The following is a 13,595-nucleotide window of genomic DNA, read 5'->3' as shown; positions in this document are numbered from 1 at the left end:
AAAAGTGCCCTCTCCAGACCATTATGAATGCAGTTTTTACTATGGTGAAAGAAATGCAAACGCCCTCTTCCCATGCCATACCTGAAGGCAAAGCATTCGAGAGAATTGCCTTGTCCAAATTGTCCTGAACTTGAATGCAGCATCTTATGTTGAAAGAATTGTGTAGAAATCCATGCTGTTACGTCTCCAGTATTCACTTGTTTATGCTTAGTTCAGTGTGGTATCAAGCAGTGATTGCTATTTTCGAGATTTTCACCAAAAGGCCCTTTTAGAAATTTCAGCCCCTGCCTCTCTAACATTCTCTGCATGTCCCTGCATAGTTGTCTCTGTTGGGGGGGGGAGGGACCTCATATGTTACTTTTCAGGATTCCAATACAAAAAAAAAGATTAGCTAAAAAGTAGCAGATCTACAAGATCAAAGCGCGCTGTGGTGCAGGAACAAACCCTCGAAAAGGGCCTTAGCTTTTGAGAAACTCCTCCCTGGGGTTGTTTTTTTATTTGTTATTTTATTTGTTTCATCTCTTTAAGATGTCTCCTTCATGAAATGGACTGTTTTACTTTTACTGCAAAAGTATCCATGAAGAGATGAAGCGATCGACTCAACATGTTGGCAAAAAAAGAAAGAAAGAAAAAAACGAATCTGAAAGAAGGGAGTTCCAAGTAAATCCTCAAAATGAAACAATCAAAGTAAAAAAAAAAAAAAACGAATAAAAAAACTACTAGTGGTCCAGAGCTTTAAGAAAAAGTCTGACAACCTCAATAGCCAGCAAACGCTAATCAGCAATTACATTATATTGATTTGATATCGAGTGACTCAGAAGTTTACACACTCCCTGTGTTTTAGATTCTGCCGCAATGTCAACCAGAATAAAAAAGAAAAATCCATTAAAAATGAAATCATATAAATGCCCCCGCCGTTCCTACACATACCTGCAGGGACGTGCTGGCCATTGGGAAAAGTGGGACAACTCCCAACGGCCGGTTCATTCCCGGCCGGTCCAGGCCGGCCATTAGGAAAAAAATCTCGGGCAGAAACCTTGTATCTCCAAGTTTCAAATTTGTACATTTTATCGCAAAGCAAACCCCTTCTTCATCATACAAGGCTGTCGCACAAAAGTAGTGAAAACAACAGATCGGCTGTTTTCACTAGTTTAAATCATTTTTAAAATGATAAATACAAAACAAACAGTTTTGGACATACAAGGTTTCCACCCGACAACGATGAAATATAACTTATGTACAGTAACTGGCCCACTGGCTTGTCACTTGTCATGATCTGAAATGGCAAATCTTTGAGTAGCAGCGCTATAGCGCTATAGAGAGAGATCTCTCTCTATAGCGTGCAATGAGGGCCTCTCCAACTCTTTTTCCCGGGCTGAATCAGGGGCCCAGCACGTCCCTGCATACCTGTGCTGAGAAATTGTGCCATTTCAAATCAGGATCCAACTATTCCCTGCAGGTTTTTCCCTAAACGGTGACAGGGTAGGTAAATAATAAACTAAATAAAAAAAAATCGAACCTCTGTTCGAAGTGGAGCTGTGTGTGTGTGTGTGTGTGTGTGTGTGTGTGTGTGTATTGCAGTTGATGCTCAGGGCAGGCTAGACTCAACAGCACCTCTCTGGTCACCCAGGGTTACTACATACAGGCTACATACAGACCCACAGACCCACCCACCCACCCACATACCCACATACCCACATACCTACACACACGGCCACGTATAGGGGAGCTTGTGTTCCACACAGCTCCAAAAAATAGGCATCTGACATTGATTTAGAGGAGGGCTACAGGCAGTTTGTAATTTGCATATTCACTGCCTTCATTAGGAGATCATCAAAGTGCAGAGTGAGTGGTCGGGCGTTCGCTCAGCGAGCCGCTGTATACAGCCACACTCTGCGGGAAACCTTTCCGTTGGAAATGGAAAGTCGTGTTGCCGGTGGTTGTCAGACAAGACAAAACTCTCCTGGTCGGTGCATGCGGCATGCACGCTAGCGCGCGCATGTATGTGTGTCCTGGGCTTGCCTGGCGTTGCCAGCCTCTATCACACACTTCGTTTTGGGAAGAGAGTCTGGGATTTCAGGAAGAGCTTTCATTTCTGGGGGGCGGGCTAAAGCCTAGTGACGCGAGCCCCAAACCACGTGCCCCAAGCATACAACCCTGATTGGCCAACCCTTGAAGCTGGTTGAGGAAATAGAATCTCAATGGATCGGTTCCAGACCGTACTACAACACCACTACCGCCAGGGGGTGTTGTTGTGTTTGTTCTGGTTCATTAACCAGGCAAGTCCTGGGCATGACGTTAAATTGCCCCGTTGCAACTACCACCGTTGCAGATTTAAGATACACTCTTGCAACTTCTGGGGACTGTGTGCTTCATTACGATCGCAAGCTTACATACAAGAAGGCGCTGCTCACCGTTAACATGTAAAAAAGAAAAAAAAAAAGCTTTGGCTTTGATGCTATTTTAGAATAGATGTAGACCTAGGCCTATTTGGCAGTGCAGGAACAGCATTATAGCGATAGGCAACACCATTCTCCCAAACCCCACCCTGCCAGTGTGTGATTGGCTGAAGACCCTTTGAGCGCCAGTCCCCTGGTTGGGAGCGTGTCGCTATTTCTACATGTTATCTTTTTGACAACCAAACTCAACCCCTAACCCTAACCTTAACCTCCGTGGGGTGTAGCGAGATTTCCCCTAATACTTTATCGCCATTAAAAAAAGTTGTCTGCGGTGTCTGAAAAACAGTGGCACAATCAGGATGCGAATCCTCTATGCACGGATTACGAGAACAGGACCTAGACCACTAAACCACAGCGACCGGTGCTGGGTTGGTGCGTTTGGTCTATATTATAGGAGAGGAAAAGCCTTGCGTAGGGGGGAAGCCTCGTGCAGTTGTCATTCAAAGCGACGCCAGCCAATCACAGCCGGGACTAGGCGGAACAAACTATAAGTTCACGATGTGGGGCGTTGTGAGCTTGCAAATCTGGCGAATATTCGCCACAGACTATAGGGATCACTAGGGTTCATGTGGTTATACGAGACATGAATTGACTGATTCACTTGATAGTGAAGTAGGATGAGATTTGAACACTGGATGGATCATTTACAGTCCCTGTTGTGAACTAACTGCAACTATCGGGTTAACAAGATGTTTTTTTTTTTTTTTACAAACAAACATTTGCTTTTGTGGTGCTTACCTGTGATGAGTAAGATGATCGCAGGAGAACATGGAGAGAGGGAGAAAAAGAGAGAAGACAACACCATTAGAACATGTTCCTTGAAACAAACAAACAAACAAACAAGGAGGAAAAATCAAAGCTGTTGTCAGAACTGTCTGGATCAATCAGTAATTGAACAGGAGTCAGAGACAATATTCTAGGTGGTGATAACCATCTTTAACCCATTTAACTGCGAACGGCGTGCACACACATCACACACGATCTGTGTGTGCATCGTTGTGCACGATGGATACACACGCGCCTACGTTAAAAGGTAAGAAAATGGTGGCAGGCAACCCCATAAACGCTGTTTTTTTAATGGCGGTAAATGAGTTAACAGAATGGGTTTGCCGCTCTGACATCACACTCTGGCTTCACTGTGATGTCACACTAAATCCCTTTTATGCCCATATTCCGGTATGGAGTTCCCTGATGTCATCAATACTAGTAAGACACCTCAGGGTGACATGCGCCAATTCTTGACTATCTGGCCAACCACAGTGTTTCTCTGACGCTTCTAGTTGTTATCATTCTGGGGGGAGTTTGTTCATGTTTTTGTGAGGGTATCAACCCTAGGAGACACGGGGAAACATGCAAACTCCACACAGAAAGGCCCTATCGCCAACCCCATCGAGGGTGTGAGCGATGGGGCCTAAACATGGAAATGTGGAGAACACTATATATGGAGATAGTCCAGTCCATCATGTCATAATGGGACTACCGTCATAGACAGTAGCCATTGTTAGGCCGGAGTCAATGGCTGTGTCTATGACGGTAGTTCCATATGACATATTGGACTAGACTATCTCCATATTGTGTTATCCACATCTCCATGTTAGGACTCATATATGGGCATAAAAAGTATGTCATGTGACATCACTTCCTGTACAGTCAGCCATTGACTCCGGATTAACAATGGCTACTGTCTATGACGGTAGTCCCATATGACATGATGGACTGGACTATCTCCATATATAGTGTTATCCACATTTCGTGTAGCCGCCCTGTACAGGAAGTGATGTCACAACTCGCTGACATCACACTGACATCACAGAGGATACGGAAGGACGGTCACGAGGATACGGAAGGAAGGAAGGAGCAAAAGTATACAGTAGAAATCTTCTTTAGTGTGACTCTTTCCCACAAAAAAATGGGTTGGGGTATTTCATTGCCGGTATGCTGTATCGCAATGAGGGGCCTGCAGCTAGCTGCCACATAGAATCCGTCACAATCGCCCCCTCTTCCGACAGGTAAACACATCCGCTAACTACTGCAGGTCAACATAAACGACTGTTAGTTTTCTCATAAATTGCTTCCAAATCGTCTCGTGTGTGTTTATATGCCCCGGCACTGACCTGTGGGGTTTTTAAATCAATGCTGGGAGGGAAGACCCCCCTACTGTGCCCGCTGCCTTTTTCCCAGACCGTGTATAGTTAGCGGCTAACGTCATATTCTGTCGCTGCTGACTGTCTGATATGGAGTGCTGTGTTTTTTTTTCATTTATCTTTTGGCAGGTGGTCACTTCTTTGCTAAAAAAAAAAAGAAAAAAATCTCCCCAAAGTAAAAATGACAGACAAAATAAGTTGTGATGTTTTATTATGTTCAGTATTCCAACAACACAGTCAGCGGGGTCAAACAAAGCTTTTGCACGACTTCCATGGGGTTGTTCTGTAACTCTGGTATAATAAAAGGTGCACGTGTGTGCGTGCGTGTGTGCATGCGTGCGTGCGTCTGTACTTCCTAAACAAGAAAACACAGCCGCGGTGGCTGCTTGGAAGGGTGCATTTGATTTATTGTTCCTGTACAATTTACTTTCTCCCCACAACCAAACCATGCACTTTTATTGATGTCTTTTGTACTGTGGGGGGGGGGCATCAAGGACGAATGAAAATGTTTGACACATTACCGGCATAATTGGGATTGGTTTTGATACCTTGTTAAGCCCAACATACTTTTTTGTGTGATGAAATAGATGATCTACACGCTCTTGTAAATAAGCTTGTAACTTTTGCCTTTTTTTCCCCCTGAAAGTGGGGTCCTTTAGGGGTTGTATTGTAACCCCTTTATCCATTTTATACAGTCTATTCAAAAAGCAGATGTACAAGCTCACAGTGTGTCACTTTGTGCCATGCTGCGACTTCTGCTACTTTTTTAAAGTATAGCAGCCACCATGAGTTTCACATTTCTAATTTTTTTCTTGTTTTTTTTGGTCTTCCCAGTGTCTCTTCCACCTGCTATCCGCTACTTTTTCCACCATGAATTTCACATTTATCTTTTTTTTTTTGTTTTTTGGTCTTCTTCTTCTTCTTTCGTGTATCATCATCCTTGATGATTGGTTGACAACATTTTATTTCACAAGATTTCTTGTTCTTCCCAGCGTCTTGTTTTTTTTAAAAACACATTTTTGGACACTGCTCCTACAGATTTTGCCCTAAAATCTTGCAAAGCGGTACACGGTATCTCTAAAGTCATGTCATCATCATGAACCTGTCCCATTTCCCATATTCCCTCCTGACTGGCTACCATTGCCTTCCAAAGTTTGTGTAAGCGACCTGACGGTCACTTATATCCCGATTTAGGGAGTCTAACTGGTATTAATTGTTTTTTTTATTTATTTTTTATTCGGGTGGCGCAGCAGTAAAGTCCCCGCCCACCACCACGGTCCGTGGTCCACGGATGCTGTGGGTTCCAACCCGCTTTGTCGAGTGTCTACAGCAGGGGTTGGCAACCTTAGGCACTGGTGCCAACATTGGCACAGGGGATGGTGATCACAAGATTCAAGATTCAAGATTCAATAACTTTATTGCCATGTCAACAAGTTGATAGGAATTTGTCTTGGTTCACTCTCAACATAAAACAAAAAACAAAAACAAGGACAGTGCACATATACGGACATCCATAAACACACAAGAGTAAACAACAGGAAACAATCCCCAGCAGCAGTTTAAAGTGCTATATACATAAAGTATATTACCACATAAGTGCATAACGAGTCAGTGCAAGTTCAGGTGTCTAATAGCTAAGGGGTAGGTGCTGTCTCTGAAGCGAGATGTTTTGCTTATAATGCTTCTGTATCTCCTGCCTGATGGGAGGAGATTGAAGAGGTAGTAAGCGGGATGAGAGTTGTCTGCTATGATTTTATTAGCCTTCCTAATTATTCTTGTGGAGAAGCGTGATGAGAGTGAGGGGAGGCTACGTCCTATGATCTTTGATGCTCGGCGTACTACCCTCTCTAGCTGAGTCTTGTCCTGGGATGTGTGACCAAACCAGACAGTCAATGAAAAGGTGAGCACGCTTTCAATGGTAGCCCTATAAAAGTGGGTCATGGCTGCTTGGCTGACCCTGAACTTTTTTAGCTGCCGCAGGAAATAGAGCCGCTGGTGGGATTTTTTGATCTTTATACTGGTGTTGAGGTCCCATGTAAGGGATTCATGGATGGTGGTCCAGAGGAACTGAAAGGAGGAGACCCTCTCAACCGCTTCCCCATTAATGGAGAGAGGGAGGAGGGGACTGGAGATCTTTCTAAAATCAACAACCATCTCTTTGGTTTTAGAGATGTTCAGGATCAAATTGTTGCTCTCGCACCATCCCACCAGCTCCACTACTTCTCTGCGGTAGTCAGATTAATCCTCATCTGTAATAAGACCCACCACAGAGGTGTCACACTGGCAGAAGTGAGAGAGAGAGGATTTTTATTTTAAAATCAAATATCGTTTTAAACACGGTCAATTAAATCAGGTCACCCGAACAAGCCTTATAGAGTATACCCACAATGCTTTGTGGCATTGTGTGCGGACCTCATCTCGACCCGCCCGCTCTGATGAGCGAGTGTGACTCGGCTAATGTGATGCACCACCCTAAAATAGAACGTTAATGACACGACTTGTTTAATGAGGAGGTGGGGGGTGGGCGAACAGTAGCCTTCCTCTGTGATTATACCATCTCCTCTGCCCTGGAGAGAGAGAGAGAGAGAGAGAGAGAGAGAGAGAGAGAGAGAGAGAGAGAGAGATCATCTCTGAGAGAACGAGAGACACCGGGAGAAGGAGAGAGAGAAATGTACTCAAATTTGAGCCCACCCAAATGTGCATCCTACCCACCCAATAGAAAATTATGGGGAAAAGAATGGGGGGCATTATGGTATGAATAGAACTTGTTACAACCATGTTACAACCATGTTACAGTTAGTGTGAGCAGCCTGTGTATTGTGAGATATAGGTATAACTGTGCCAAAATGCATAGTTATATATGCTTATGGGGGGTTTGACTCCCTAAACTATATCGTCGTTGTCGGCTGGAAACCTTGTATCTCAAAGTTTCAAATGTGTGCGTTCTTTCGCAAAGTAAAGCCCTGCTTCATCGTACAAGGCCGTCGCACGAAAGTAGTGAAAGCAGCAGATCCGCGAGGCGTGGTGTGCTTGTAGATCGGCTGTTCTCACTAGTTTAAATCATTTTTAAAATGATGAATGCAAAACGAACGGTTTTGGACAAGGTTTTCACACGACAATGATAATATATTTTTTTGCCACACGGCCGGGAAGGTTGCCCACCTTCTGTTTCTTCTTGCTCCACCCAGTGTTACAGGCTAGATTTACAGGCCCTGGAAGTACCTGAAAATGGTACTTAACTGCGGTACTTGAGTAAATGTACTTTACACCACTGGGAGACAGAGTGTGAGTGTGTGTGTGTGTGTGTGTGTGTGTGTGTGTGTGTGTGTGTGTGTGTGTGTGTGTGTGTGTGTGTGAGAGAGAGAGAGAGAGAGAGAGAGAGAGAGAGAGAGAGAGAGAGAGAGAGAGAGAGAGAGAGAGAGAGAGAGAGAGAGAGAGAGAGAGAGAGAGGAGAACCCTGTCACCCTGCCATCTTGTTGTAATGAGAACACATACTGTACATGTGGCCTCCTCCCACGCTCACGGACCACGGAGACACCGGACGAGCAGAGTGGTGTGTACTGTACACTGAAGTCCCCGCGTTCCTTTAACTCTGACAGCGTAAAGAAGTGGTGTTGGTACTGTGCACGCATAGACATCAAAGGGGGCTTGAGCCCCTGACCTTTTATCTGTCTGTAAAAAGTGCCTTCTCCAGACCACGAATACAGTTTTCACTATGGTGAAAGAAATGCAAATGCCCTCTTTCCATGCCATACCTGAAGGCAGCATTCAAGAGAATTGCCTTGTCCAAACTCTCCTGAACTTGAATGCAGCATCTTATGTTGAAAGAATTTCCCTGTCTGTGTAGAAATCAAGCATCGAAAATAGCCGACCTCCAAGCTCACAACACGTCGCAGCGCAAATCATGCATGCAGTGTCACATTGCCGTTAATGGCAGAAGAAGACATGGCACCAGTTTCACATTGGCCTATTATAGCGCCACCAGGAGGCCACAATAACACCCCTGACCTGGTGGAGACCTGTGCTCGGAAAAGCACAGCTTCTAGTTAGTGAATTCATTTTCTCCATTGACTTGAATGGGAAAATGCTGTCAACCAGTACTGTATGTCCATAATATATGGACATTCCAGAGGGCTTAATGTTGATGACATTAAAGCTAGGTTAAGTGATTTCACTTAAGTTTCAGTTTCAGTTTTCATTTAGTAGACTGGCAGGGGCCTTCTTCCAATCATGATCAGGTGGGGGCAGGCCTTGGTGCATGTAAGGCCCCACTCAACCATGATTGGAGGAAGGGCCCACTCTATCCTGATTGGAGGATAACTTGGTGTCACACAGTTTTTTTAAACTGCTTTTTTCTCCTCACAGGAGAGAAAACTGAAGTCCAAATATGGACCAAACACTCTATAGTAACTATAGTACTATCAGGACATAGATGTTACCGATGTTTCCTGTTGAGATTGGCACATTTCACACAGTTTTTGAAGCGGTGAAAGCCGCTTCCAAGGAGTGGCTTTGTCTGTCCCGTACAGTCTGTCCCATAGGCTTCCAAGGAGTCCCGTGTCCATGTCATGTCCCGTGCATGCAGTATTGAGGATTGGTCAAGCTTCACATGACAATTTGGCCCTCCAGACAAAATCATTCATTAAGAACTAAAACACAAAGTATAGATCTAGAACACAAAATGTATAGATCTAGAACACAGATTTCATAGCTCTAGAACACATAGAATAAAAATTCACCGCTTCACTTCGAACCGAGGTTAGATGTTTTTTTCATCTCACTCACTTCACTTTGTCTGCCGACCTCACTTAGCAAAGAAATAAACAGAAAATAAACAAAAATTAAAATAAAACAATTCACAGGAGGCAAGCAGTGATCACCCCATGATGTGCACTGCAATGTAGTTTCAAATGCACCACATTGCAGGTGCTTTTTGAGAGTGAAAAAATAAGAAGACACGTGTGACATGTGTGATCTGAGCAGCTTGCCCCAGGAAATGTGCCAATCTCAACAGGAAACAACGGTAATCTACCTTTAAATCACATGTTAATTTGTCACGCTAAAACCAGAAGTGTCACCAAGTGTACCATGCAGTAATCCTTGGCTCTATTCTGCCTGATGGAGGGGAAAGGAACTGGAATAACATGGTCCTTCCAGGCGCTACGTCCAGCCGGGGAAATTCCCCCCTGTCAGGTGAAAAGAAGCGGCTTGGCCTCCTCATGCATAGAAGGAAACATGAGGTCGGTCCGTTGCTCTCCCCAGGTCGGCAGAGGTAGTGTAGCGGCCAGGATTACAGTACATTTCATAATTGAAAAAAAAGTTTGAGAACCAGTGCCCTAGAGGCCAAGGACAAACCTTTGCCCTGGAATCTTCACATTTGCCTTTTATAGCACCACCAGGAGTTTGCAGGATTGGTCCGTTTTGAACATGTTGCGAACAGGTTGCGATTTCTGTGAAATTTTGCACGCACATTCCCACTAGGCCAAAAAACACATTCAAATTGGCCTGTTATGGCACCACCAGCTGGTCGACTTTTGCTCAATACATTTAGAAAAAATAAATCCTCAAATCATGCATGCTCCGTCCGATTGCCATGAAAGGCCAAAGACATGACATCCTCTTCACAGTGGCCTATTATAGTGCCATCGGTAGGCCACACTAACCTACCTTTGCCGACCGACGTCTACGGTCACGTTGGTATACAGCGGTTCTCTCGTTGTCCTCACAACCTTGTAGGACAGAGAGCTTATCCCGTCTGTTGCCATGGTCCGTCTGGTGTGACGGAGAAGATACCATCTCTCTGGGTTGTCTTCGTTGAGTTTGTCTCTCGCGTGAGGGATATCTTTGGTCCTGCCCACCTTCTCGTCTGGACGGGACACCCACATACCCTTAAACACAACCCTCGAGTAAATATCATCATCCTCTCCTCCCCAGGACCAGTAAGTGTTCGGAAAACCGTTGATCTTCAAAAACTGCTCTTTAGTCATCGATGTTACTCCTCCAAAGTAGGTGGAAGAATGCAAACGGAAGTCATGTTTTTCAATGGCAGCAGACAGGTGTCGAGGTTGCCCAAAGCAACCGTACGTGTTGCGGTCGTCCAGTGGAATCAGGTCCACGTCACTGAATACGAAGCATTCGTACTCATAATCCTTCAGCGCCTCGGCGTAGCCGATGTTCAGCAGCTTCGCTCTGTTGAACTTCTCGTCTCCGTGCTGATTGATGACATAAACCCCATAATCCAATTGTTGCCTCTGAAGGAAGGGGTGGAGGTTGCGGAGCCATTGCTTGAGGTGTTCGTCTCTGTTCCTGAAAGGGATGATCACGGCCACTTTCTGGGCGGCGCTGCAGTCCTTAGGCCGATATCGACCACCGGCCTCAACGTCTGGGTTCTCCTTAAGAGTTTGTTCAAGGCTCGCCTCGGATTGGAACTCGACGCTCAGGGGTCCAATCAGGAGAGGAGAGGTCTCAGGGCAACGCGATCCTGGGATTCCTGTGGGTGCAGGGGGTTCGAGGGGTTCGAGGGGTGTGGCTTGAACAGGATACATACATGTATACACCGCATACAAGCATACACACAGCAACACTATCAGCAACGTGGGCTGTTTAGACCTTGGCATGTTGACGCTCAAACAGTAATCTTCCACAGCGATGATGGGATACACTAAAGATCACATAAGTCATATAACGCTACGTAAGTAACCTACTGAGAGTCACTGAATGTAGACAGATGTTAAATAGGGCCTTTGGCCTGACGTCACGGATAGACTGACGTCACCGATAGACAAGCTTCCTCCTAGAAATACTGTTGTGAAATGTGGTGCACCAATAAATTAATGTCAATTAAACCATTAAAATACGACTGTTGACATAGGCCTCTATGTACAGTGATCTGCACCTGTGTATCAGATACATTTAAAGTGAAACTCTGACGGGGGAATAAAACAATGAAAAGACAGGGAGGCATCAGCTGCTGCTGGAACTCAATTCAATCACTCATAAACACAAATCACCTGAGATCATCTATCTATAAATGCGAGAAGTCTCTGCGTGTGTGTGTGTGTGTGTTTGTAATCCGCGTATCTCGAGAACCGTTCGTCCCACCGGCTTCAGATTCGGCACGCGCGTTCCCCGCCGCGGCACGGAGTGCAGTGCCGGGTCTCGACCTGACCCGACGCGCGGTTTTCCCAAACCGGCGCGAAACGTTCGGAATCTCCTTATGCGGGGTTGATTGTTGACATCAGGCTGTTTCTGAGGAAATCGGCGAAAGCTCTGACTCATTGTGACATCACTTCATAAAAGGCTCTGACATCACGTACGCCACATGAGTCAACAAAAAATCTCTGTGAGTGTGTATGTATGTAGGTAATCCACGTATCTCGAGAACCGTTCGTCCCACGGGCACGTGCGTTCTCCATATGGGCATAAAATGAATGCCCCCATATGAGAACCGTTCGTCCCACGGGCACGCGCGTTCCGTCCCACGGGCACGCGCGTTCTCCATATATGGGCATAAAATGAATGCCCCCATATATGGGCATAAAATGGATAAAGGGACACAGACAGACAGATTCAGAGATCTCCGAGAACCGTTCGTCCCACGGGCACGCGCGTTCCGTCCCACGGGCACGCGCGTTCTCCATATATGGGCATAAAATGAATGCCCCCATATATGGCCACGGCACGGAGTGCAGTGCCGGGTCTCGACCCGACCCGACGCGCGGTTTTCCCAAACCGGCGCGAAACGTTCGGAATCTCCTTATGCGGGGTTGATTGTTGACATCAGGCTGTTTCTGAGGAAATCGGCGAAAGCTCTGACTCATTGTGACATCACTTCATAAAAGGCTCTGACATCACGTACGCCACATGAGTCAACAAAAAATCTCTGTGAGTGTGTATGTATGTAGGTAATCCACGTATCTCGAGAACCGTTCGTCCCACGGGCACGCGCGTTCTCCATATGGGCATAAAATGAATGCCCCCATATGAGAACCGTTCGTCCCACGGGCACGCGCGTTCCGTCCCACGGGCACGCGCGTTCTCCATATATGGGCATAAAATGAATGCCCCCATATATGGGCATAAAATGGATAAAGGGACACAGACAGACAGATTCAGAGATCTCCGAGAACCGTTCGTCCCACGGGCACGCGCGTTCCGTCCCACGGGCACGCGCGTTCTCCATATATGGGCATAAAATGAATGCCCCCATATATGGGCATAAAATGGATAAAGGGACACAGACAGACAGATTCAGAGATCTCCATATATGGGCGTGAAATGGACGCAAATAGACAGATATCTCCATATATGGGCATATATGGGCAGACGTACGCCACATGAGTCAACAAAAAATCTCTGTGAGTGTGTATGTATGTAGGTAATCCGCGTATCTCGAGAACCGTTCGTCCCACGGCACGCGCGTTCTCCATATATGGGCATAAAATGAATGCCCCCATATGAGAACCGTTCGTCCCACGGGCACGCGCGTTCTCCATATATGGGCATAAAATGAATGCCCCCATATATGGGCATAAAATGGATAAAGGGACACAGACAGACAGATTCAGAGATCTCATACGGCATAAAGGGACACAGACAGACACACAGACAGACGGATACAGAGATCTCCATAAATGGGCATAAAATGGACGCAAATGGCATATATGGGCATAAAATTTACGCAGAATCACAAAGATCTCCATATACGGGCATAAAGGGACACAGACAGACAGATTCAGAGATCTCCATATATGGGCGTGAAATGGACGCAAATAGACAGATATCTCCATATATGGGCATATATGGGCATAAAATGGACCCAGAACTATATCTGCAGTGATCTCCATATATGGACATAAAATGGACGCTGACAGACAGACAGATAACAGATATCTCCATATATGGGCATAAATGGACACAGGCAAACAGATGGTCAAAACGGGTCCTATGACAACAGGTATAATGGGGTTTGCATTAAAGGGCGGGGCATTCA

General features: G+C 45.6%; 2 protein-coding genes across 2 annotated transcripts in view; both read right to left on the bottom strand.

The window, feature by feature from the left end:
• LOC308309340 (beta-1,4-galactosyltransferase 1-like) overlaps positions 1-11,148 on the bottom strand; it is a gene marked incomplete at both ends in the record, with an annotated part of 79,296 nt that extends 68,148 nt beyond the window's left edge. Inside the window, one exon of the mRNA XM_080754890.1 lies at positions 10,281-11,148. Within this exon, the coding sequence (XP_080611016.1) occupies positions 10,281-11,148 (868 nt within the window). The remainder of the gene's footprint in view (positions 1-10,280) is intronic.
• LOC308279970 (interleukin-1 receptor accessory protein-like 1) overlaps positions 1-13,595 on the bottom strand; it is a gene marked incomplete at both ends in the record, with an annotated part of 729,472 nt that overhangs the window by 543,851 nt on the left and 172,026 nt on the right. The window lies entirely within an intron of this gene.

This window comes from Nannobrachium achirus (genome assembly GCF_963921795.1).
Source record: "Nannobrachium achirus genome assembly, chromosome: 24".
Taxonomy (NCBI): Eukaryota; Metazoa; Chordata; class Actinopteri; order Myctophiformes; family Myctophidae; genus Nannobrachium; species Nannobrachium achirus.
This window is presented reverse-complemented; position numbering and strand designations above follow the sequence as displayed.